Source organism: Platalea leucorodia (genome assembly GCF_965183815.1).
Source record: "Platalea leucorodia genome assembly, chromosome: 9".
NCBI classification, from domain to species: Eukaryota; Metazoa; Chordata; class Aves; order Pelecaniformes; family Threskiornithidae; genus Platalea; species Platalea leucorodia.
Window position 1 is genome coordinate 25,864,159 of NC_138831.1, and position 27,880 is coordinate 25,892,038.

A 27,880-nucleotide genomic window follows, 5' to 3' on the forward strand; every position below is an offset into this window, starting at 1 on the left:
TTTCAAGTCTTATTACAGAAATCAATCTCATCTTGGCTGTGGTTGTGATTTTCATAAACTCCGCCCCCGCCCCCCCCCCCCCCCGAGAATTAAGCTGTCAGTGAATGGCACTGGGGAAGGGTGGCTAAGTGCCTTCAGCAACCTGGCCCTGAACCTCCAGAACTGATTTTTTTGTACTTTTCAAGCAGGAGGAAACCACTTCAGTGCAAGCAATTCTTGACAACTCTGCTTTGGGGAAAGAAGAACCCATCCATCTTTAATATTGTATGTTCAGCTGTTCATCCTAGAAAGAGCTGCTGTGCGAAGTAAAGCTGTCAGAAGGCCATTCCGTTTCTGCAAACAAAATATAGGGGACAACCCTTTCCTCAGATACATGCACATCCCCAGAGAAGGCACTTCTTTTTATCCACTGAGGCGCTGTATTTGCCTTTAAAACAGCACAGACTAGGCCCCTTGCACCAGAGTTATGCTCCTTTTTCCCCTGATTCCCAGGGGGTAAAGCAAGTGGAAAGATCTGCTCTGTCAATGACCTGCCATGAACCAGAATATCTTTCAGTTTCTGCAATGAAAAAATAAAAAATTCTCTTCAACAGTCTCTGCAGAAGAAACTAAAAAGCTCAGCGCATTCTGATACTTACAGCCCCACACTGCTTACAGTGGTGCCGCCTTTTAGTGATGGAGTTAAAGCTTTCGCTGCAGCTCTTGCAAGCCTGTTTCTCCTTGTCTCGCTTGGATTTGGAAGATTTCCTACAGGAATCACTCTGAAATGAAAAGTACAATTATATGAAAACAATTCACAGACATGTCCTACTGACAAAGATCCTCTTTGGGTTTCACACCATTTTAGAAAAGAATTCATGTCAACTCTGCTAATGACCTACGGCTGGATGGCTGGCTCAGCCACCGGCTGTTTCTGGTGGGGCATTACATGATCTCAGATTGCTTGAGCAAATTCTTCAAGCCCCTCTCTGCCCACTTGCGCCCTTACAGCCACTGAGCAACCTCATCTCACTGTCTGTTGGTAAGGAGGAAGAGGAACTGGCAACGTGGGCTTGTCAAGAAGAGCTTTCCTTCTGGCACTCACTTCTTCCTCCCTGCTGCAACGTGACTTGGTTAAGGTAAATGTTGACTTTGTGCGTGCTCTTCTGTTCATGGGGCGGAGACGAGAATGTTTTGGGAAAAATGGCTTGACTGAAGAAGTGAACAGTGCTGGCAGTGGATTTTTGCACCACCCAACTTCAAATGCTTCATTTAGGAGTTTCCTTAGGCTCTCTCCCAGTCCATGATGAAACATAAAGCTCCTCAGGAAGACAGGGACACCTACACCAGGGACCTGCTATCAACTGCTCTGCACAGAAGACACTTTCTATCAGCTACCTAGATAGCCAAGCAAGTTTAGCCTCTTAAGCTAGGCACCTAAGCTGGTACATAAAGTCACTCGTATAATTAAACCCAACTGTACAATTTTCTGATAAACTGAACAGCATTAACATGACAATGTGCAGCTCATAAAAATACAGCTTCACACAGAACTTCAAGTAGACCTCCTGTTTTGTTTTCTTTTTTAAGGAAATAAATACTATTCCTCCTTCCCAGTCAGGACGGCTACGTGCAAGGAAACAGCAGCTCCCTGGGGGTAAGCCTGAGGCACCCCTAGCCCAAAGGAGGTGGCTGCATCATATTCCTTCAGCACAGCTCTTTCATGAGAAGAGGTTTGATAACTCTCTTCATTTTCATTTGCTTGACACAATCATTTAACAAACTACTGGGAGAAACAAACACTTCCTCTAAATCGAAAGAGCAGAGGTATTTTACATTTTTTCCGAAAATCACCCAGGCGAAGATCAGGCCCACTGCAGGTTACACAGATTCTGGACTCCTTGAAAACTCCCCCTTCCCTTTAAACCAAGAGCATACTAAGTCACAACTTAAGTCCACTTGAGAGAGAACAATTGGCTCTACAAATTTCCCCTTCTTCAAAGCCTTTATTTTAACACAAAGATGTGGGCATGTGGAGCTGGGAGGAAAGGCAGCAGCAATCAGAATTAGCAGGGGCTGCCCACAGATCACCAGGCAGGTGTCACCAGCGCTAGGGAAATTCTGCCATTTGCCCTAAGGTCTCACCTCAGTAGTTACGACTAACCTGCAAAAGTCACTAATACAGGTTTTCAGACCAATCAAAAAAAAAAATTATCAAATTTTATAACCTGACACCACTGTCCCATCTTTCAGCCTCCTTGAGTCTCTGCCCTGCCATTCCCTGGTTACAGAGGAAAGCACATTGTTTTTCAGCAGAGCTATTGAAACCACCCTGACTTGTAATGGCATTACACAACAAAACCATAACTAATTACTTCTAACTGCATTGGATCCGTTCATTTTTATTATCTTTTCTATAGCTGCAATAACAATGTTTCAAACTTGTATACAAGTATACAGGACGTTTTGCAATTCAGCTTGGTGAAGCACAGTCATATGGATTTGTTCATTCAGGAAAATCACTATACCCCCATATACGTACATATTAATTGCTCAGCATAACAGAATGCCCACAAATCCAAGTCCTCCCCCACACATAAGTGGAGTGCAGTATTTGACTTTTCTTGTGAAGAACCAGATGTAACCAGTACAACATTGAATTACAACAACTGAACAATGCCTTGGATGAATCATTGCAAAAATGTTCCTTTCAGACTCTATTAGACCCCTCCAAGTAAGGCGTATAATTAAAGTGATTCAAAGAGCTTTTACTGATCAGCAGCAATCTATGGAGTAACTTTTTTGTTTGTATCACATATATTGGCTAAAGTCAGACATTTCTCACTCTAATTTTGATGCTAATGCTATTTAGTTTTTTAGAAGACTGATCTTCCTTCCACTAGCTAGGGATGGATTCCTCTCAAGTTGTTAGATCAGAACACTTCCTCACTGGTCAACCTTATTTTTTTCTCTTCTTAATAGTTAAAGATTGCATATAGCACAACAAGCCTTTTGATTCTTATGTTAACAACAATTTCACTAGAGTTACTGGAATGGGAAGAGCACAAATGAAGGCACCATTTAGCCTTAGGAGCTGTGACTGAAAGATAATCTTGACGAATGCTAAACAAAACCAGTTTTTGGCTTTCAATCGATACCTACATGTGCCTGCATAGAAAAAAATGTTGAAGTTCATCTAACATGAATTGAATGGACTGCTTCATGTGGAAATTGGTTAATTTGATTTGTATTCAATAGGAATATCCATCATCACCCACATGCATGTTTCTGTAACACAGATAAGACTCAAGTTGAATACTTCCTCTAATGGATCTTGCATTTGACTTCCTCTTCAATGTGAAAAAGTCTGGACAGTGTTCACTTTCAGAAATACATGACCCATATATTTGTCAAAGGAAAGAAGGCAGAAAGGGTATTATATTGGGCAAGATTTGTTATGACAGTTATGCATGAGCTTTTATTTTAGACAATTATATTTTAGACCACTATATTTTAACTTGAGCTGTAGCATACAACAAGCATTTAATAGTAACTTCACTAATCAAAAAAGGCTCTGTATAAAGAGGTCTATAAGTGATGAATACCAGCAATGTTTCATAATATTTATCAACATTATGAGAATACAGTGAGAACATAAGAGTTCAAAACATTGCTATTGCAGCTGTAGAAAAGATAATAAAAATGAAAATGTATTTTCTTTATGACTTGGCAAATTCCAATGAGCAATTATAGAAGAAAGACTTACTCAATATTATGTTATTTAACTGCTGACACTGGGAAGGAATTAAGAAGCCCTTTGCTTTCCATCCCTGTGAAAACCATGAGACTTTGCTGCAAGGGCAGTCCCCCCATCCCACCCAGAGATGGCTCAGGAAGTTGACCTTGCCACGTACTCTTAACTAGACACCATCTGAACAGAGAGGTTTTTGTAGAGAACAAAGACATGCACTGTAATTCACAAACCTTGTTCATCAAAGATAAATTTAACAGTCACTTTGCAACTGTGTCCTTTATTACACAAGCTACATTATTTACTGCTGATGTACGTTCAGTGCCTTAGATGCATCAGGAATAGTGTGGCCAGCAGGACTAGGGAAGTGATCATCCCCCTGTACTCGGCACTGGTGAGGACACACCTCGAATACTGTGTTCAGTTTTGGGCCCCTCACTACAAGAAGGACCTTGAGGCACTAGAATGTGTCTAAAGAAGGGTAACGAAGCTGGTGAAGGGTCTAGAGAACAAGTCATGTGAGGAGCGGCTAAGGGAGCTGGGGTTGTTTAGCCTGGAGAAAAGGAGGCTGAGCAGAGACCTTATTGCTCTCTGCAACTGCCTGAAAGGAGGCTGTAGTGAGGTGGGGGTCAGTCTCTTCTCCCAAGTAACAAGTGATAGGATGAGAGGAAACGGCCTCAAGTTGTGCCAGGGGAGGTTTAGGTTGGATATTAGGAAAAAGTGCTTCACCGAAAGGGTAGTCAGGCACTGGAACAGGCTGCCTAGGGAAGTGGTTGAGTCCCCATCCCTGGAGGTATTTAAAAGAAGGGTAGATGTGGTGCTTAGGGACATGGTTTATTGGTGGACTTGGCAGTGATAGGTTAACGGTTGGACCTGATGATCTTAAAGGTCTTTTCCAACCTAAATGATTCTATGTTAAGAGGGAAGCTAATACAAAGCTGCCCTAGCTTCAACTGGAATATCTTGATACTAATGCACTTGAATAATTGTCTGATTTCTCATCTTTCTTAGTGTACCCAGCTCTGTTTTGAAGCTGGTGAGTCTGACAGAAAAAAACACTTGCATAAAATCTGTTCAGAGCCAGGGTCTAAAACAACTTCTTTCAGACCGGGCTGTTTTGACCACTAATTTACCTTTACTTTACAGCTGCATTTAGCTCTCTAAATCTTGACAGTTTCCTCCAACTTTAAAATTTTGGTGGAAAAAGAGCGCATACCCCAGTGAGAGGTACAATTCATGCCTAGAGCTAAGTGACTGCAGTGTGAAGGCCTGCGGCTGGACTGCTTAGGAAAGCAGACATCACACCATTAGTGAACGACTGGAACCTCCATTCGCTTCTGAAAAGCAGGGAAGAAACACCGAAGAGCTGGTAGAAACAGCAAGAAAACCAATGGGCTCAGGAGACTGTTGTTCTGTTATTTATTACTTGCTATATATTTAATTGTATCTGGGCCAGTACGTAGAAATTAAGCCTCAAGGCTGTACATGCAATACATATACAGCCTGTGTATATATTAGAGACTATTACATGGGCAGACATGAGCAACAAAGGGTTTTCAAATCTTTTTCTTCTCATTATGCTTATACAGCTGCGTATTTTCCATTTACAAATTACATATTTGGAGATACTTGCAATGGAGCAGAACATCAGCAGGTGCTTCTGGAAATGCTGAATCTATGTGAGTAATTAACTTATACTATATAGTATATTTTGTACTTTGTAATGCAGAAAAATTGTTTGGTTTGTTTCTCTATATGGCAAATGTCACACATGCAAGATTACATGCAAGACAATCTTCCACTGGCTTGTACTTTCCTCGTGCATGCAGAAGGTTGAACATAAACTGTGCCAGCAGTGCAGTGCAGCAAACAGTTACCACAATGCTGTACAGCAAGCAGATTATACTTCCTGCAGAAGGTTTTCACTGTCTGGGTACGCTAACGTGCAACACTGAACAAAACCCCAGCAGACACTTCAGGAGACTCAGCAGAACCACAGGAAGGAGATATTAGTTTGCTGACCACCACTACCACCAAGTGGTTTCCATGTGGAAGCTGTTAAGCACAGAATGTACTTTGCTCATGCACTCACTGAGATGTTTTTAAAGGGATGTCATCATTAAAAATTAATATTTTCTAAAGCTGCAACTAACATCGGAATTCACTGCTCACGCTGATGTTATCCATTTGCTACAGTACAGCAGAATGAGATCCCAGAATCAATAATACACAATTTTGGATATTTTTAGCTTTGTGTTTTTAATCAACTCCATTTTTATTTCTATCTCAGGAATTCAATTTTTCTTTAAATACACAACTTAAGGAAAATTACTTAATGTGTCAAGATATACTATGCAAAACACTGACACAACTAGTTATAATCAGCTAAAAAGATCTAAATTTTTTTTATTTAATTACAATTAAAATTTACATTTCCCTAAGAAACTAAAGACCAACAGAAATTTTTCTGTGTTTGTTTTTAAATACTATATAAAGCATAATTTTCATTAAGTAGCTAGCTCAGTATAGCATCTATAACTCAAGGAACAGGGGCACTAATTGCAAAATTGACTACAAATAAAAAATTGGTTAGGGAAAATATGAAGTGTGAAAAAACAATAAACAGAAAGGAGTACACTAATTACAAACACTTATTTTTAATAAGCTCTTGTTTGTATAGGTCAGGTTGCTGGATTGTTTAACAGCTTTTCACTGATACTCTGTAAAATCTACCAAGAGGTTACAAGCTTGGCCACAGATCTGGAAGAGCCTACTAAGTGGCTCCTTTGTTATGAAAAAGGTCATGCTAATACATAATATCCTATAGTATGGTCTCAGCAGATAGGGTTTTTTTTGGTTGTTGTTGTTTCTCCTTGTTGGGACTTTTTTCAGTAAACTCAGCTGACTCTAAGGCATTTCCTGAAAATCTGTTACTCTCAGAAAACATTTTAGAAGGGAGAGGTAAGAATGCTAAAAAATAGACCTTATTAAGGACTCAGAACCTCTGATTTGACTCACCAGCAGTCACAGATGCTGTACAGAGCAAAATGAAAAATATCTTTAAAAGTATATTTTGCTTTTGCAGCAGCCAATCACTTACAGGCCAGAGATGTATGGAAGTACTATCATCTCCAACTCTGTATTGGCAAAAACATGAAAAGCACATTATTGAAGAAGTGTTAATCAAAATTTGGTTCTGGAGATGAAATCCTGAGTTACACAATATGACAGTATTAACTAGACAGGTTTCCTTGTCTCTCTGCCCTCCTTCTCCCAAGCATTCAGCGTAGCTCCCTATCAGAATTTAAAAACAAACAAAAAACCCCACCCCCCCCCACTACAAATGTAACAATCAACTTCCCTCCAGCTAGGTTCCCCATAACTAGGTTCACACACATGTGCAGCCTGTATCTGGAACAGGAGGATTTAAATTCACTGATGGTGCAAACTCTGTAAATAGCTGTGGGTGTAACTTAGCCAAGAAGTTAAGGACAGCGCAGCTGCAGCAACGGACAGCAGAATATAAACTGATATACTGAAGTATCTCTCTTTTTTTTTCCTGCTACAAAAGAAACATACCCCCCCCCCCCCCCCCGCAGCTTGCTCTACTGAAAGTATTAGCTTCAAATTACTTACCCCTCCAAATGCACCACCGCCATCTGCTCCTGGCATTGATTCCACCGAGCTGGTGCTTGCTATCTGAGAGAAACAGAATGACACAGAACAATTTCAACATGGATACTCTCCCTAAAACATATTAAACGCTGAAAAAGAAAACATGGCATCATTTGCTTTTAGCCCCTCGACTATTTGCTTGTCAATACACTTTAACTGCACATGTACTCAGCCACCCTCAGATACTGGGCTGGTTATGAGGTGGGTGATTTTACAAATGGCACCGCATTGCCAAGTCTGCTTTTCGCTGCAGCATGTGCCTATCCCCCAAAAGCACTGCAGAAAGCAACCAGGCAGGTTTTGAATTACACCATTCCATTTGAGCCCTGAAAGCCAAACAGCAAGTGCTTTGTGTAGTCAGTGGATTCTGAGGAGAAAGAATATTTACTCCATTCAAATAGTACTCAGTTAAGTTTTTCTTAATTGCAATACATCTCTCAATCTCTTTATAAATGCAGACTGGCATCTATATGTATTCAATACATATAGAGTAGAATAGATGTATTCAATACATATAGAGGGTAAATAACAAGCTTATGTACACCAAAATTATAGGCTAAATCCTAAAAGGAAAACCATCTCATCTGTTATTAATTTACAGGTAGTTTTCTAGTTTACAGGGGGTTCTCAAAATATTAGCCTGTCTATGATAAATTCTCCTGTTATTCCTGTAGATAATTCTTCCTTTTCCAATTAGACAACATCTCATATTTCGAGGTCATCCAAACCTCCAGTGCATTTTTGCACTGTAGCTTCATTCCATTTGAAAGTAAAAAGGTTTAATCTCTGTTATTAGAAACAACGTGAACTGCAGCTTTGCATAAGTGGGCAAATTGAAGAGCTATTCATTCTGATACCTAGTTGTATCTATTTATATACTAATACAATCAATCAGCTCTTGAGAACAAGCAAAAGAGCAAATGCATCTCCTGGGGCTAGGGCTGTGCCGCCCCAGGAGCAGCTCCTCAGGGAATGCAACTTAATTAAAGGGAAGCATCATGGACTCAACTCTAGGCAACTATTTCTGCTCCTGCAAAGACCCAGCAACCCTAGGGTCTTCACATCATCTACTCTCCAGTCCTGTGGAAAGGAGTTTCTTTCCACTGGAATCCTAATCAACCCAGGTATTGAGATCCCTCTGCCTAGTAAAAGGACATCTGTGTGCTGTGACATGGGACTTGGGAAAGGAAACGAAAAATGTGGAGAGAAAATGGAGTCTGAAGGAGAGATCGAGAAAACCCCAGCAAGTTTAGGGAAAAGAGTAAGTTTCTCTAGCTGCCTGTTCAGATCCCCATGCCTTTTTAATATTTATTTGGAATAATGTGCTAAAATCAAATATCCTCTACTCTTAACCTGGAAAAGATTTCAAAAGGGCTTCTCCCCCTTATGTTACCATTACCACTCAAAGCATGTAAGATTTGGCATGGAGGAAGACAGTTATTCACAGGTTTGTCAGAACTACCCCAGAGCTAGGGGGAGGAACAGAAACGGGGGTGGGAAATAACGATGATTTAACAGGATCTAAAAATCATGATTTAATTAACAGAAGCACTCCCAACTCTCAAATCTTAGGGATGCCACTTCCACAGAGCTCAGGTCTCTGTGGCACTTCTCCTTGCCAGACTTCTAATAATGCGCAAACTGGGTCCTTCCCCCACACCACGAGCCTCCAACTCTTCTGAGATCACGCAGTGGTACAAGAGGTCCTTTTCCTTGGGAACATTTTTAGATGGCTTTAAAAAAAACCTTCACATAGCCTTAAAATGCTGCAGATGATAATGGAAAATAGGGAAACGAGTGTCCTCCTTCTGAAGGAACTAAGCCACAAAGGGAACCTGAAGCTTTCTGAAAAGGCTTCTTTAAAAGACCACTGCTACAGTCACCCTGCAGGGGACTGACTGGCAATGACTGAATATTCACCTCCTGACAGGTGGGAGTTTATTAATTGCTGTAGATTATTGCACAAGCATAATGTTAAGATTTAGGTCAAACATCAGATCTCTGCACCTCCAAGAAACCGCAAGTCTTCTGTAGGCAAATTACAGGCTGAAGATCAACCCTTAGCGCTTGTATGAGCTTACGTAAGTCAGCAGGGAAAACAAAAGCATGGTAAGAATTGTGTGCAAAGGCATGCACTGGTCATGCAACTGAAATCAATCATAAGCACTGTAACATATCAACTGTATGGCCAAGGATGGGAGAAAAGCAATTTAGCTATTTTTCTTCAGGCTTATTAGAACCAGAGTCCAACTTCTAGTAGCTGTTACAGATCCAGCCCGGAATCCATGAGTGCATATCTATTTCTTGACTCATGAAAGTAAAAACAGAAGATTATTGTCATTTTTTCCCCTAAAGCATGCTGCCCAAAATTCCATAAAAGATGATGAGATATGTATGGGGGATGCTGTTTACAGCAGCATACTGCTGCTAAGAACGTTCTTGGTATTTGTACAGTTTTCCTTACAGAACTACCTTCAGCTTTTTTTAACTGACAGCAATTTCTGCCACATTTAGCTGTGACATCAGTTTTCAAAGCTGATTATGTAGATAAGCTAATCTCCTAAAAATGCAGGTTAGCATTCTGGCATAAAAGAAATTAAGGTGCATACTGCATTAATATCACAGCCAGGAGATAAACCAGACTTCTGCTCTGCTTGACTTTTATGAACTAGTAGAGTATAAACATGTGGCTACACCATTACCACAGAAGCAAAATGAAATGGAATTTACAAAGCAAGATAATAACAATAAAGTTGAACAGACGGTGTGTCTTAATTGGATAGAAAGAAGTGTGCTTATTAGTTTGCTTATTAGCAAAGATTTTTTTCCATCAGAGTATCCTGGTTCTGAAGGCAGCCATGAGTTAACTTAAAAATATAGGCATGAATTGACTATTTTCCAATTTTTCCTGAGTATTTTTAGCCGATGATCAGTTCATGATCAGTAAGCTATGCCATATTCTGAAGATGGCTCACTGCTGGCTGCTATCAGCAACAGGATCCTAGACTCTGCAGACGTTTGTGAAGATCTCTGCTGTTAACCTAATTAATGCTGGGATGAAAGGAATATCTAACATCTCTCCTGAGCCCCCTGGGAAATCAGTCCGATAAAACCCCAGCATTATTGAGTCACTGAATCTGATCTGGGAAAGGAGATGTTTCAAAAATGGTTAGGTACCAACAACCAAAAAGAAAAGTTTAGGAGGGCAGGGGAGGGGGAAGATAAAAAGATCCCCAAGTTTAATCTGGACCTTCTCTCCCTGTGCTTCAAGATCTACCATGTTTGACCACCATCATCACCGACACACAGGCAGCTCTGCACGAAATTCCTAAAAATTTCTCTCTCCCCAGCCCTCTCCTCTTTAGCTTGTAGCAAATGACTGTGATTAAGGTTATCACCATCATTTTCAAGTCGAATGAAGAGATATTGTTACCATTCTCATGTGAATACTTCCAAAACAAAATTCCTAGCAAACACAGAATAGAGTAATACATTTATTATCTATAAGACTATTTTTAAGATCCTTTTAAAATGCATCAACTTCCTTCAACTCTTTAAAGCTTGTTAAAAAATAAGAAAAATAAAATAATCCCAAAACGCGTCTGTGAGGAGATGGGGAAAGCTAATGAACAAAATCTCCCAAGCACACAAACATAATCCCAGACAGCCAACCACTCATAACATTGAAGAATTACACCTGTTATGCTAAATGAGCCACTAGTCTGGAAAACATGACTGATCGGTCTCTTGCACTGAATTACCTTGGGTAATTTATTCCGTACCTGCATGGTTGAGTAACTATGACTGATAGGCATTTGAGAGCCAGAGAAATGGAGCTGACTGTACTGTAATGTAATATCAAAACCAAGAACAAGACTACAGTATTTTAAAGTTATTTGTGTAAGTCCAGTTTAACTGTTGGTAAACCTGTTATAGGAAAGAAGGAGAATTAAGCACTCAATACTTACTGAGGAATCAGGAAGATGCTCCTCCTCTTGAGAAAAAGAGCTATTGAAAGCTCTAAATGTCTCACTGTTCTGTTTGTGCTTTTCAATTGTTGCTTGAATGACCTGGGACAAAAATTTCAGCAAAGATGAGAAGCATCACAAAAGGAGCCTTGGAAAAATTCTCTCATAGGAAGATGGTTACGATTATCATTTTAGTGAAAAACCCTTACGCTTGCATAAATGAAATGGAAACTTAAAAACTTTAATAACTACGAATGGTGGTGTTAATGCACTACTGTTTAAGTTAAAAACTAAGCCTGCTATCAGACAGTGTCTCTACAAGTCAGAATACAGGAATATACAAGGCTAATCTGACACCTCAGTCTCTTCACTTGCTGGGCTTGAGGACTGCAGGAAATGGGAACCCATTCGAAGCCCCTGTGCACCGCCTGGAGACAGTGGCTCACCCGTGGGACCCTGACTGAGGCTCCGCATTTCTCCCTAAGCAGCTTCACTAGACTGGACTACCCAGCTTCCTTGCACAGCCACATTCATTCAGAACCCCAAAAAGACAATTTTAAAAACAGAAGGTGCTGACTGCATAGTGATTTCCACCCGTATCATAAGGGGTTTGTATTAACCTGAATCCATTCCCTCTTCTCCTCTTCTGTCCTGTTAAAACAAAATAAAAATAAAAAAATAAAAATACAAAAAAACCCATAATTCTACTTCCAATATTTTCAGTAAATTCAATTCACGTCTTCACAGCTTTATATCCATCAAGATTTTAGCTTTGCTATCTGCTATTTTATAAACATTATTAGTAATTATTGACCAAACAAATGCCAAAAATGTTTGAATTATTAATACAGTGGAACCTACAAGCGCTATAAACACTGTAAGCATTCAATAAAGCAAATCAACATAGCACTTTAACCCACTCTGACTTACGACCAACATATTCTCTTGCATATGTAAGTTACGCATCTCTAACGCTCATCTCCTGGTTTAAAGCTATGTCATACTAGCACAGCCATATCCCCTAGATCATAAATTTCTACATAAATATTCACAAACCTCGAAAGACAGAACAGGCACCATACCTGGCTTGTAGTTCCAGCGATCTCTTTTTTCCTGTTATTGAAAATGTATGAGCCACGTTTTGCTTGGCAATTTCTTGGACCTGTAAAAAGAACATGTCGGCTTCTTACCAGTTTCCATTGTCTTTCAGTCATTTTTAATGACTTACAAATATATTCATTCTTTGAAATACTTAGTTGAAAGTATCACTCAGAATACAGTACAGAGGTAGAAAGACCAAAGGATTGTTTCCATAATTACTTGTCTTGCTACAAAACTTCTGAATCTGTATCACCAACCAGTCCTCTACAACAGCAGGGGAAAAAGGTGGCTCCTGTGTCAGCTAGGTGACAAGGTAAGGCTTTCAATCAAAGCATGTATAGAGTCACCATTTTCTTACCCACTTTTGGATGGTTACCTCATAATAATTCCAAAAAAAAAAAAAAAAAAAAAAAAAAAAAAAAAAAAAAAAAAAAGAAGAGATCCAAAGCTGGATTTTTGAATTTTATTATATTTCTACATACATATATTGTTATATTTTTTGATTCAGAGGGGATCTGATGCTATCGAGTGGGGAAGCATTAAACTGGAGGAAAAGAAGAGATGCAAACCTGCAGTCCTGCAATGTCCATCTTCTCTCGAACACTGAACTTCTGGCCTATCAGCCTCAGTTTTGGCACACAGTATAGCACCATGCTGTTAAACTGTAACAAGGGAAGATTTAAGTTAAGGGATTACACACTGGACAGAGCCTGCATTTTGACAGTTTAGGACTCTGGTGTGTTTTACTCTAAGATGAAGTTCTCAAGAAGAGATTTAAGGAGCAAGCGAGGCTCACATATCATTACTTGAAAGAAGTGGACAGACAGAAACACGTCAGCCAGTCACTACCCCCTTCTCCCCCTCTCTCTGGTACCAATTTGACCTCCTTGAAAGAAAACGAGAGCTATTCTCTGTGTCAGTGAGATCTGGGCATCTTAAGCAGCAAGGTGGTACAGCTGGAACGCACCTCCTCAGGCGCTTCACAAAAACGCAGCCTCTGAAGAGGGAGATGGGAAAGACCCCTTTGGGCCTAACAAGCCATCGGCAAAGGTGCAAGCGTGGAAGAAGGAAGGAAACCCTCAAGGAAAAAGCATCAAGAGAAAACTGCTGCTCAAAGGAAGGAGTAGCTGGGCTCAGTTGACGAATGCTTTTTGTATTCGAGATTAGGAAGATGGCAATGTACCATTTCACAGTGCAACTCTGAAAATAAGAGAGCAACAAAAACACTCACCAGGAATAAATACCTATCCTGCGCTGTGCCATTCTTTGCTGAAAGTTTCTGAATGTGTCCTTCTTTAATGAGCTCATTGGCTGGGTTAACAATATCCTCTTCACCACCGAGTCGCTCATAGACTTCCAAAAGCTTGTGCATCTTTTCCTGCAAGCACAAAAACCCCAGCAATTTAAATAAAAAAAAAAAAAAATTCCAGTTGGTCTATTACCCACAGTATCATTTCTGTGGTAAGTGTAAATAAGTAGGAAAGAAAATAGTCTTTCACTTCTGCTACAGCTTTGCATTTTAAAAAATTAATGTATACCTTTTCCATACTCTTCAGTAATCTTCCCCGCTCCGTATTAGTCACTCATGAGTCATACTTGGATTGTACCATTTTAATGACATTTTGAGATCAATCTATTTGGTATTTTTAGATATTCTTATTCAACAATAAATACGTATCTTTGGAAGCATTGCCATTGGGTCCAGTAAAATCAATGGCCGAGTTGGAGACTAGTACACTACCAAATTGTTTCTAAGTTTGTATTTATTAACTCAGCTTCCACCCCACATCTCAGACTAAAATTTCTGCTGCAGTACGATCGTTTCTCAGCTTCTGAGATGTTTCACCTCTTGTATTGTTGCTGATACAACGGCAAGTAGGTCTCCATCAGGAAGCATGGTCATATGCTGCATTTCTAAGCTAAGTCTAAAACCTCAGCTGTATGGGGAATGCTGCAGTCCTATGCAGGGGGCTCCATGGCAAAAAGTACCTCTGAAATAGGCCAGGACAAAATGCTTAAAATATAGTTTTAATGTCATTCAGGCATCCTTATGTCTTGGTCAAAATTCTTTATGAAGGGATTACTTTTTCCTTTTCAGCAAAGCACGGTTTCTACTTTATATTAAGTCATCCAAATATTAAAGTTTCTCTACACGGTATTCAAATGGATAAAAGTAGCTAGTTCATCCACTTGCAGCTGCTGTATTAAGCACTGCAGCAGATTTACCAAGTCAAAATAAGAAAGGTGTGTAAATCTTGCTACTGAGTTATAGCATTTGGAAAGGTTTGGCTTTCAACCACAAGCTGGACTGATGTACTCCAAATGGCACTGTCAGCAAACCGTCAGGAAGTGAGGGGAGAGATTGATGCAATTACACCCAAATATATGCCCAAACACATCTCTAAATCGTACCTCTACCTATCTATAGGTTAAGCTGGAATTTCAGGTCTTGACACACTTTGTTTACCCCCATTTGACTTGAGAATTTTCACCACAAATATACATCACACCAGTTCCTGTCCTAATCAATTCTTCTGACCAACAATTAAACAAATGGAACAACCAAAAAAAAAACCCACCAAAAAAACCCAAACAAAACCAAACTGTTAAAATAAACACACTGCAAAACAAAATGGAAGGCAGGGGGCTGTGGACTAAAAACAAATAAGCAAATCACCTAAGCCCCAGAAGGCAGTAGATTTTTTTCCACCGAATGGGAAGATGAGCAAGAGATCCCACTAATTTAAAAACAAACAAACAAACAAAAAATAGTGAACTTATCAAGCTTTTTTTTAAAGGAGAAACTGGAACACTAAGAGCAAATCCAAAACCTGAGGGACATCTGCACTTCTAGGAAAAGTCAGCTTTGGAAGTATGATTTATTTCTTCTACTACACCACAACAGGAGGAAGCAGCCAACAATTAATTCAAACCTCCACTAACTTTTGGAGACATTGCTACATCTCTTGCTTTTGTTTTGGTTTGGCTCTGACCTTGTGCAGCCGTTCGCACCATCCCATGGGGCTCTGCAGAGGCGTGCGTGCAGGACAGTGCTGCTCTCGCACTGCATTGCTCCCCACCAACCCTCACCGACTGCCCCAGCACACCCACGGCACCTTCGGCTGGGACGTGTGAGTTAGGAAACCACGAGGTCAAACCTAAAATTCTTACTCGAATATTCTTCCTTTGAGTCTCTTTTCAGGCAATACCTATTCTGTAGTTACAGAAGAATCCGATGCAATAAGAAGCCCTGATTAGAGGGTTCAAGGTTCTTATCAGCAATAAACAGGAGGTGCAAAATTATTATAGCAGCCTTTTCTAATAGGTTTTTGTGTACTAAGAGAAAAAGCATCCAACACAGAAAGCAACTAGCTGGTGGCTTCATATTCCTGCTGTCTGTGGAGATACTGTACACAATCCCGAGCAAAACAGTTGTTCAAGGCCCCAAACCAGAAAAATTCTGCTGAAATATATCCTTATCAAGAGAACACACTAGATTCAAATAGAAATAGATGGTTTCAAAACTGGTTTTCACTGAGACATACTGAAAATACACAGACATCAGCTGATTACTTCCCTGTAGCAGCCACAGGAAACGTGGTCTCATGGCGTCCCCGCCGGCTGGGAGAAGGAAGTAAGGGTCTGATATGGAAGGGGACGTAAACCTTGTACCCCCAAATGGTCAGTGAGTGCTAAGCCAGATATGCAGGATTTCAGATCTATGAGATACAAAAGCTCCTGAGGCACTTGGGTGCACAAAAAGGATAACATCTGTAACTATAAAGTCCATTTACTTTAATGGTAACGCACTAGCTGTTCTGTATGTAAAGCACGTGCTAACGTTCAAAATCTCCATGGTCTCAGACTGCCCAGCTTTAGAAGTATAGCTTACTAAAGCTAGTGACACACGCTAAATGCACGCTCTATGCATGTAACATGGGCCAAAATCAAACCAAAACAACCTCCACTCTGGTGAAGACCTGTAGGACTAAAAAAATAGTGTGAAAATCTGCAACGACACCTTAGGTATGGACCTAATTGGAATACTTCAAACATTTTTCAATGAAAAGAAAACAATGAGTTTTATGAAGACCTCCTTTTTCAACCCATTGGGCCCTTAAGAACAAGAAAAGTGAAATTTAGGCCCAACAACCCATGGTAACTGCAATAGGATCATTTATGATAAAGAGAACTCAGATATCAAATGATGTTTAAAGCCTGACTCACTGTATTTGAAAATTCTTCCCAGCCTACTTTACTGGGCCTATTGCAATGGGGGACCATTGGTTCAACCAAGTGTTTCAGTCAGATTACAATTCCATTATGCAATTTCTACTCACCATCTTTCGGATGGCTGCATTCGAATGGTTCGCTGCTGTAGATATCAGCTCAAGTGACTCTGCAATAAAGGAAGCAACAGTTATGCATTCTCCGGATTATATCTGTTAATAGCACCTTATTTTTTTTTCCACCTCCCTGAGTAGTGTTTTTCCTGCAAAATTTCCATTGCAAAAGTAAGGACTGTATTTTTAACTTCCATAAAATAAAAGGAACGTGTATAAGCAGTTATATACACAATCACTTCTGCATGTTCAGCTGGTCCCTGTGCATCTAAATGTTTAATCTTTCTCTCCTAAAAGTCCAGGCAACCCAAAGCACATAGTAACAAAAAAAATCACCTAGGAATCAACCTACTAAAAGTTAACTTAAGTCTCACTTAAGTCTTCACAAGCATGTTTTTAGGAGTGTTTTCCTAAAACAGGGCTTGTGTACTTATGGTAACATGAATCCTGTTTTGGTCAAGATGACAAACTTCTAGAAAGCAACAGAAGTCCATTTCTCCTGTTTCTTTGTGCTAACAGTGTTTAAACTGCTTTCCTAGGCAATCATGTACATATAAGACCATTCTTATTTTCTTCCTCTGTCTATTGCAAGGATGTCCTCCTGTACTTGTCCTTGGCCATAAAACGCATTAAATGAAAATGCCAGATGTTCTACCATTACAAACTTAAATATTTTGTCATTGTTTATTTGCCAAAGCTCCCTTCATTCCTAGAGCAGACATATCAAACCCTTTTCTTCTCTATTCTAGGAGCATTCAAAATCCCTTTGTGATATGTTTGGCAATAATTTGATTAATTCAAATCTCCATTTCTACCGTAGCCCTAATTGAAAGTATCTGAACAGGTGAAGAAAAAACTCTCCAAGATTGTATTATGCTCATTAGACAGAGAGAAGTTTACATGTACTTTCAGCATCTTTCCTGTCTGGAGACTCTTCTGGAAGTTTCTTTAAATAGTCCTTTAGGAGAAGCTCATAACGAGGAATCCTTTGCACTGGTTCAAGCATGTGATGCTGTAATGTCAGGTTTCCACACACCTCCTGTTTCTGTAATGGACAGAAAACAAGCACAGAAAGGTTTGGTTTTGTTCCCACCTTTAGTGTTAAACAGCAATGAAAAATGACCATTCGCATACAGTTAGAGGAGTGTGAAACGACTTCTCAAGCTATTGTAGAATCAGATTAATTTAGGTAAGAAAAGACCTCTAAGATCATCAAGTCCAACCGTTAACCTAGCACTGCCAAGTCTACCACTAAACCATGTCCCTAGGCACCACATCTACACGTCTTTTAAATACCCCCAGGGATGGGGACTCAACCACTTCCCTGAGCAGCCTGTTCCAATGCCTGATTACCCTTTTGGTGAAGAAGTTTTTCCTAATATCCAACCTAAAACTCCCTGGCGCAACTCAAGGCCAAGGCCATTTCCTCTTGTCCTATTGCTTGTCACGTGGGAGAAGACACCAACCCCCATCTCACTACAACCTCCTTTCAGGTAGTTGTAGAGAGCAATACTCAGCCTCCTCTTCTCCAAGCTAAACAACCCCAGGTCCCTCAGCTGCTCCTCATAAGACTTGTTCTCTAGAGCCCTTCGCTGGCTTCGTTGCTCTTCTCTGGACACGCTCCAGCACCTCGAAGTCCTTCTTGTAGTGAAGGGCCCAAAACTGAACACAGTATTTGAGGCACGGTCTCACCAGTGCCGAGTACAGGGGGATGATCACTTCCCTAGTCCTGCTGGCCACACTATTTCTCATACAAGCCAGGATGCTATTGGCCTTCTCGGCCACCTGGGCACACTGCTGCGTCATATTCAGGTGGCTGTCAACCAACACCCCCCAGGTCCTTTTCTGCCAGGCAGCTCTCCAGCCACTCTTCCCCAAGCCTGTAGCGTGGCATGGGGTTGTTGTGACCGAAGTGCAGGACCCGGCACTGAGCCTTGTTGAACCTCATACAGTCAGCCTCAGCCCATCAATCCAGCCTGTCAAGATCCCACTGTAGATCCTTTCTACCCTCAAGCATATATCAGAGTTGACAGGTTTCACATGAACCTTTGCCCTACGTCTGGCATTTTCTGCAGATATGCAACACCCTTCTTTTAGATTTTGTGTGTTTCTTCATGGGTTCAGAAAAGCTCTTCCCATCCGTGGCCCTATGCAGCATTTTTCACCCCCAAAGACTATATAAAATCAGAAATCCCATGGGGATATATTGCTTGCTAGAGCTTACTGTACAAGCAGCAGATACACTGCTCACACACCACCTCTGAAGAAGGAGCTGCCTCAAATTCTTTTTTCTTTTTACTTGACCCAGTAGCGGGGTACGTTTGAGACCGATTCCACTAAATATTACCCAATTAGGCACTGCCTGCTCTGCTCCGCTTGCAATGGTACTGAGTGTGTACTTGTTTTCATAGGATCCCTATGAAGTGAAGGGATATTTCTATTCAAAAGAGGGGAGGAGAAATGAGAAACACAGTAAGAATAAGTAACTTGTTTTAAAGCACACAGGAAGTTTCTGTTAGCAATGTAATCTGACTCCTGATTCCCACATCAGCATGTTAACCACATATATACACACACACATGCTCTTCTCCTTTTACGTCAGCTCACTAATGCCACGTCTTGGTCTGTTCTAGTGTAAGCAACCCCTCAACAACCACATTAATTTCAGTATGCTTTTCTCAGAGAAAGGTGCTTGTTTCAGGTATTTGCAAATTTGCAAAAAATATTACAGCCCACGACACACTGCTGACTTGCCCGATTCTCAAAGCAAAGCATGGAGATAATGAGATGAATGTCTGATAGAAAAATATTAGCTATCCTTCCAGAAATTCAAAGACATAAATTTGCTTTTAAAAATACGCTGTCACAGTGTAGTAGGGTGAACAATATATCTGTTTATAGGAGATGAAGAGAATTTATTATCTCTCAGAGTTCTACAGCACCACGTTTCCCAGAAAATACAACTGGGATGGAAAGAATCAGAGATTCCGGGAAGAACTAAAAAGGGCACAGAACTGCACTACTACATATTTGCACTTGGTTTATATTCCCAAATCCACTTACTATAACCTTCTCCATTGTCCTTTTATTCCTGCAATAGGATGAACCTTAACACTGAACAGCAATAGGGAAGCAGAGGAGGAAGTCACTTCAAGGCTCATGTCAGTGTATCCACATGCCAAGTGTATCCTCTCTAAAAAGTCAGCAGGGACAAAATAAACTGTTCCAAATAGGAAAAGTTTAATGCTATGCAATTTTTTAAAAGTTTACAGGGTTTACACTGCAATTCAAATGACTTTACGAGAGGAAGGATAAATGTTTATTCTGTGTTTAATTCTTGTGACAATCCAAAATACAGAAATATATATTAAAAAGTACTTACGTGATGGCATAAGGAGAAAGCTGACAAAACAGAAGTCCTAATAAACTCACCAGCTAGGAAGTTTTGGCCCCAGTAGGTGGATGTGAACAGAACAGAAAGTATGTTTATCTTCAAGGTCAGCTAAAGTAAACTTGATAAGTCACAGTCATTCACTTTTAAGTACCATTTGATTTTTGTTTTCTGTTTTCCTTAGTTTAGCATAATTAATAATTGCTAATACCTTAAGCTGTGTAACTATTCCATTACCAGCTTAGGTGGACAGTGGGTTACCGCAGGATTAAAACAGACTTTAACTGGTATTTTGAAAAGTAACTGTGGCTTTTGATAGCACAGAGATAGGTCAGACGAGTGGACTAAGTATTCTGGGTCAAATCTTTGCCTGCTGCAGCTACAGTCAAGTCATTGACAGAAGCAAAAGGTGCTGTGACATTGCCGCTAAAATAACCTACAGTGAAATATTGTCATCAGTAGGCTTCAGAATCGCATCTCCTCTATGTGTTGCCTGCACTCATACTGCCTGTCAACATTTTGCTCAAGCAACAGCAGAAATACTCATGGTCTCGGACAGCTGCAGACCAGTTTTGCAGACTGACAGCTAACACAAATCGTTTGTGTTGGTAGCTTGGTGGTGAGAAAATACAGATGAATTTTAGGGTGGGCAGATGCCTGCACTGTAGGGAAAACAGTCACAAACTGATGTACACTTCAGAAGGCCACGTCAGCAGCTTGGCACAAACTGAAGACAGCAAAATGCCTGTGCGCCTTTTTTTTTTTTTTTTTTTTTTTTACAGTGCTTGCTGCACAGAACCTCAGTGAGAGCAGGCTGGGTTCAGACAGAAAAAGGTTAAGAAAAGGCCACGTGGAGTGAAAGACTGGTAGGAGAGGACCTTCCCCAGTTCCTGCTTCTCCAAGCTTCTGTCTGAGTCACCAGCCGGCAGCCCTGACCCTCTGCACAGGGCCTCTCCTCTCCCAGCTTGCTGAGGGATTACTGGATTCCCGACAGCTGGCCCAGCCACAATGCTCCCATTTAGGGCAGGCAGCTGTGCTCCCTCCTCAGCTTAACCCGCTCCCTGCCAGCCCTCATCTCCTAAAGGATGGTATCTGCTTTCCCAGCACGGGCGCAGTTATCCGTGCAAGCATGCTGGAGCCTGCTGCATCCCTTCAGCTGGCCCAGGGCCTAAGGAGGAGAGAGAGGTTTTACGGATACTCTAGCATAAGCAGAGCTCTTCCCCCCTCCTCATGCAGCTTTTTGTATAATTAAGACAAAACACACGAAAATCCATGCTAAGCATCTTCCTGCAGAGCTGTGATCCCTGAGAGCTGCAGGCCATTCATGAGCCTCAGAAATATCAGACCAACAGCAGATGCTGTCAGTGACATGCCAAACTCAAACACACTCACCTCATAATGAAAACTTATTTATTAAAAAGCAATTAAAATTAGTCATGAGGAAGAGAAATCAAAAAGAGTTTATAAATGGACATGTCTGCAGCCGGAACTGCCAGGCCAGTGGCAAAGTTTCGTTCTGTGACTTCTGATAGTCCTCTTAAAGACATGAGTGGAGAAAAAACTACCTATGTGAAAAATCTGTGTCACAGCAAAAAAGAAAGGACTGACACTAAAATTGTATATTTTTAGTATTAGAGCAGTATTACCTTGTAGCTAAACACTGTGTCATGCACTGGAAAAAAAAAACAAACAACCCTCACACAAATAAATGAGGATCTCCAAGTCATATTATGCCAATTAACAACATACCTGTATGTTCTGAACAACATCTTTAAATGGAGAGGACCTCTGCATACATGTGTTCACCATGTCCATTGCCCTGTCGAAGTTCTTTACGTATTCTCCATACATTTTCAGAAAAGGAGCAAGTTTCTGTAGGATATCTCCTAGCCGTGGGTTGACGTTCCTATGGGAAAGAGATAGGTAAGTAGTGAAATCTCTGGAAATCCATACTATCTTCAGAGAGAAAACACAACTGTTAAGACTTTCACAGTTGTCTCCCACATGCACAAGCACTTACACACATATGCAATCAAGATATTTCAGGCTAAGTTTATTTTAAAGTAATCTATACGGTACCCTAGATGAAACCTTAAACATTAATCTAGATGTACAAAGGATGATATTTCTGCCCCCACCATCACTCTCTTAAGGGAAGATCAGATTCAAACTGACTACGCATTGTTAAAAACACATCTATATATCTTTGCTGTCCAGCACAAAATCTTGTGGGAAACTTTTACTTTTTAAAAATCATCTTTTCTACCACAGCCAAACATCTGAAGAGGTTTTAATGCAAAGAGATTGCTTAATTCAGCTGGGTAGTCCCAAGGGACCAGACACACTTTTGCCTAGAGACCCCCCCTCCCCCCCAGGCTGGGAGCAGTCGTAGCCACACATCTTTGTCTCCTCCAAACTTATGGCCAGGCAGAGAGCCAGCCATTTTTCCCCCAGCTTTTCTCTCCCACTGAACTCATGACTTGCAGTCTGACTGCACTAGACCCCCTTTAGCAGTATAACAAGCTTCTGTCCTCTTCTGACATCCACGCTCTCCAGTTTTCCTCCCCTTTTATTACAGCTGTCCCTGTAAATGCAAGTCAGGTGCAAAGGTGCTGAGACTTATTTATTCCTTCTGGTCATTGATGAACTATGTGAAGACTGAACTCTGCCAAGACAGATGTGAACTCTGGTCTTGTCTTCGTCATTTAGGGTACTAGGAAAGGTGCAATGTCAGCACTATCTGCACCTTCCACTGGAGGACACTCTTTGTAGCCAGTGTGTCATCTCAATCAAGTTTCCTAGATCTGCCTTACAATTAACCTTTCTACCTAGCACTGCTTTTCTGCATCATCTACAACTTATTACAGTTGCCAAATTTTAACTCGTCTTCAACCATTACTACTCATGGGGGAGGGGGGGACGGACGGACCAACCCAACCCACAACTATTTTCTTAAAGAAAGTACATATACACTGTAATCAATAATACTTATTATCTCCTAGAAGAGAAGGCCAACAAATTCTGGGGTAAAAGCTTGTGCAATGCTGTGGTGCTCAACAACAGAAGTGGTTGCATAACAGACAAAAGCGGATTTATAGATATGAAGTCATCTATCTTATCTGTCCAGATTTTCCATTGGTTTGCTGCTATAATGCTGATTTTAACATCAAATTAAATTTTATATAACCATAACAAAATTCATTAAAGAAAATACAAAATGGGTGTTTCTCATGAAGTCTCCAACACGGCATGCAAAGTCTAAATGGTGACATGATAATGCATTTTCCTCCTTCAAGCAGTAACTGTGGAGGGCCAAAATACTTCATCTGTGGGGCCAAAATAAGCAACTTCTTTCCTTCATAGTACTGCAATATTAGGAGAGTGGAAACACAGTAAGGAAAACAGCTCTGGCAATACTACGGACTGAAAAAATTCTAACAATGTACTCTAAAAATTTTGAGTGCTCAGGTCTATTCCTGTATTCAGAAATGCTTGAGACTCCATACTAATGTATTAAATAACAAGTGAACTACTGCATTAAACAATTTAAAACTTTGGAATTAGATTAGGTCTTATGGTTGGTATAGTTTCTTGAAAACATTTTGAAAAGAATTTTATTTTAAGATGATTTAAAAGTAATTGTAATGCCAGTTACCCACCATTCTTGTGTAATTCTCGTTTTGAGCTCAGGAAGAAGAAATTGTCCATGGAAACAATAGATAGAAGAAATATTTGAAAAGATGCCCGTTATCACTTCAGATGAAATACCTGCTTCTGACAACTTAGTGCAAAAAACCTGCATGAGACAACAAGACAGTACCAACATATATTTGTAAAAAAAACAATCCTAGACACACTGGCTTTAGATTGCAATATTACAAAGCTGACTGCCTTAGAACAGAGCCATAATTTTTGACTTCTGGTAGTCAGTCCTTGGGGTCTTTTGGGAGGTTCACAGAACATAAGCCCACTGTCAATTAGGGTTAGATTTATGACTATGGGCCATAGACGTAAATTAGAAAAATCTGAGGGGTAAGTCGAAAAAGACTGAAACTACTGAGATCAGACATCTTGTATTTGGGAGCGCAAGTTGCAAAGAACAACCAGTCCCTGAAGCACTTACTCCTATTTACGTGAAGCAAAATAAACTATGTGATTACTTTGTTTCTCTGTGGGAAAAATTACACTGTACTGAACAAAAGGGAAAGACACTCCCTAGATTTCTAAGGTCTTGAAACAGTCTCTGCTCATCCAAAGCAAACATTGGAAAGTCTTCCATATAGGTCCTAGAGCCGGAGTGTAGAGGGTTCTGCAAGTTACAGCTTCTAAGAAGATTTCTAGCAAGGTGATAATTTTCTTCTTCTCCCCCCCCCCCCCCCCCCCCCCCCCCCATTTTTAAAAAGCACTTGGTTAGCAACGTGACTTATCCTCATTTTTACTTCTTTCCTGCACATTCATGTTTTTTTTTCATTTAAGATAATTATAGAAATGCCTGAACTGTGTAGACTCACCTCAATGTTTATGTGGAAGAAAGTTCAGGCACACCTCACCAGTTTTACTTTATCCCCACATCTAAACATGATGGACAACAATTACAAAACACGTTGGGTAAAAAAAAAATAATTCACTGTGAGCACGGGGCTGACCCAGGTGGCCTGATTTTAGTAAAATTCAAACCTCTTGCACATTACAGAGCAATCACAGATTTCGTAATTTCTCAGTGCCTTCAGTGTCCCCGTGATTTCCTCTCCATGTACGCTGAGGGAGGAACCGAATGCTGATGGTGTTTGTATCTTGGGCTGCTGCCTTCCCATTCTGCTTTCCGACATCCTAATCCTAGGGTTCCAGCTCAGGGAACCCACTTGCCAAAAGCTCACCTCTGGCATCCATGGCATGCAGCCTGGCAAGCAAACTCCATCTCCCACCTATAAACAGCGTTTTCACACCATTGGGCTATAGGTTAGGGGATGAAAAAGAGACAACATTGCTGCTTGCAGAAAAGAAAGCAGAGTTTATTCAAAATTGAATTACCTGGTCCAACAGATGCAGTCTTTTAACATACGCTTCTTCTGTATGGAGCAGTTCATTTGCAATGTTGAATAGCTTTTGGGGCTCTGTACACTGAAAAAAAGTTACAAATAACATAATCCATCTGCACGTACAAACCTAAGTTTCATCAACTGTTCTCTTTTCCATTTTCTCAGTGGACCAAATTCCCTGCCAGTAAAGAAGCTTGAAGGGAAGGAGGTTAACACATTTCAGAATCTGCTCCGCATCCCTCATCAAAGGATAACCAAACCAAAACTAGGGTCCAGAACTGAGGGCTGACTGGTTTGTTTTCGGGAATACAAACATCCAAAAGGGGCAGCAAGGATGATCAAATGTAGGGAAATTTTACTGGGCTGGATCGGGGGGGGCGGGGGGGGGGGGGGGGGAAGACAGCTGAGAGGAAGGTGAAAAAGATGTTTAATTAACGGAACAGAGAGCATCAACAGGGTGCAATTATTCACTATTTCTTCTATGGGAAAACTAAAGAACATCAAATAAAATTACTGAGGCACTGCTTCAAGACCAAGAGCCACCTCCTCGAACATGTCACTGCAGATGGTAAACCTGCACGCAGGTTCACAAAAGTATGGGACAAATCCATGGAGTAAAAGTCCAGCTGAATTCTGTTAAACACAGAGGGCTGTTTCCAGCTCAGGAAGCACCTGGGCCCCTCACCAGCAACAGCGCTTTCTATCCCAAATGCCTATCTCTGTGTACTCGCTAGCATTTGTGGCAGGCATTTCTAGACATAACCCTGCTGGCCACCATCAGATTGTTAGAAAATGCTCTCTTTAAGCTTCTTCAACATCATCTTGTTTTGTTTCTAAACAAAGTTGATGAGAAAAATTTAAATAAACACCCCCTCGCCATTTAGGCAAACTGCAATACAAAAGACAGACCTCAAAGACTTGTCAAAGCTAGCCATGAATTCAAACAAACCAGACCCACAGTTATCCTACATGAAATGAGGTACCACTTAGCATGAAGTACCCACAGTTCCATGATATAAGTATTAATTGAAGGAAGGTGAATAGCTTTTCTGGATTTGAAACAGCATCAGTCTTCCTTTAAAGCAATCCCTCTCTTCTTAGGCACAAACATGGAGATGGCCAACCACATAATGAATAAAGCTTTGACATGTACTCTGCCTACCCCACTACTCAAATTATTTCAAGCAAACTCAAATAACTCTTTTAAGCTATTCCAACATGCTACACAACATCCTGCTCCATTCATTCATGTGATATATATTAATACTTAGGGAGAAAGAAAAAAAAAAAAATCACAGCACAACAAAGCTTTGAACTTGTTACAAGCAAATACAACATATTACAGCTTATAATGAAATGCATTGCTGGCCATTCAAATTCCAATAACTACAAGGATCTCTCACTGAGAAAGAATTTATTTGCCAGTTTTGCTGGGCGCAGAAGAGAGCCTGAGTGAAAGGCTCTGACGTAATCAGGCCGGCATGCCAGCCACCAAGAGCATCCTTTGATTTGTTTGAATTCAGAATTTGAAAAATAATTATTTCCAACCGAATACATTTGTTCTCGGAAGTAAATCTTTACATAGTGCAGGCACTTTTTAATCTCCTGACCTTCACCATCTGCAACTCCATTTATATTTCCAAAAAACTTGCTGACATCTGCTTAAATACCAAACAATGACTGAACAGACTCTCATCAGTTTTAAAGAGCAACTCTATCTTCAGTTGCTGTCTCTGCTAATGGCAGAGATAGGCATGTTTTTCAGACTAATTTGCCATATATTTGCCTTTCAATAGACATAACATTTTAAATAAAATAGTAGAATAATTAAACATGAGGAAGTCCCATTCTTCTAACCTTATTTTGTGCCATGGCAGGACAGCTTTAACAAAGCCTGAGCCATAATTCAGTTCACTATAAATGAGATATTTCATGGTCTATGTTTCTAAAGGAAAAGTAAAACAAATTTGCAAACTCAAATGTGGAGTATATTCCTTAGGTAACAGTCTTATTTAAGTCTTTAAGTCACACCAGTGAAGCATATTTAGCCTTATTAATGAAGCCCTGGAAAAGCGTTGTGTCATTTACGAGGCACATAAATGACACAGAAATGTAAAATATTTATAGTCTTCCACTCTATCCAGGTTTCAGGCCGTGATTCTTGTAAATATATATCACTCCTGCTTTGCCCAATGCACTTGCTGACTGACTACTCAGCATAGAATCATAGAATCGTTAAGGTTGGAAAAGACCTTTAAGATCATCGAGTCCAACCATTAACCTAGCACTGCCAAGTCCATCACTAAACCACGTCCTTAAGCACCACGTCTACCCTTCTTTTAAATAACTCCAGGGATGGAGACTCAACCACTTCCCTGGGCAGCCTGTTCCAATGCTTGACCACCCTTTCAGTGAGGAAGGTTTTCCTAATATCCAACCTAAACCTCCCCTGGCGCAACTTGAGGCCATTTCCTCTCATCCTATCACTTGTTACTTGGGAGAAGAGACTGACCCCCACCTCACTACAGCCTCCTTTCAGGCAGTTGCAGAGAGCAATAAGATCTCTGCTCAGCCTCCTTTTCTCCAGGCTAAACAACCCCAGCTCCCTTAGCCGCTCCTCACATGACTTGTTC

General features: G+C 40.6%; 1 protein-coding gene across 1 annotated transcript in view; it reads right to left on the minus strand.

Moving 5' to 3' along the window:
• The window catches only part of FGD3 (FYVE, RhoGEF and PH domain containing 3), a 61,043-nt gene that overhangs the window by 11,761 nt on the left and 21,402 nt on the right, over nt 1-27,880 (minus strand). Inside the window, exons 5-16 of the mRNA XM_082321210.1 lie at nt 25,240-25,329; nt 23,868-24,004; nt 21,958-22,114; nt 17,724-17,862; nt 16,815-16,873; nt 13,706-13,852; nt 13,044-13,136; nt 12,456-12,535; nt 11,994-12,024; nt 11,374-11,475; nt 7,367-7,429; nt 639-761 (exon numbers count right to left, since the gene is read on the minus strand). Coding sequence (XP_082177336.1) covers nt 639-761; nt 7,367-7,429; nt 11,374-11,475; nt 11,994-12,024; nt 12,456-12,535; nt 13,044-13,136; nt 13,706-13,852; nt 16,815-16,873; nt 17,724-17,862; nt 21,958-22,114; nt 23,868-24,004; nt 25,240-25,329 — 1,221 coding nt within the window. The remainder of the gene's footprint in view (nt 1-638; nt 762-7,366; nt 7,430-11,373; nt 11,476-11,993; nt 12,025-12,455; nt 12,536-13,043; nt 13,137-13,705; nt 13,853-16,814; nt 16,874-17,723; nt 17,863-21,957; nt 22,115-23,867; nt 24,005-25,239; nt 25,330-27,880) is intronic.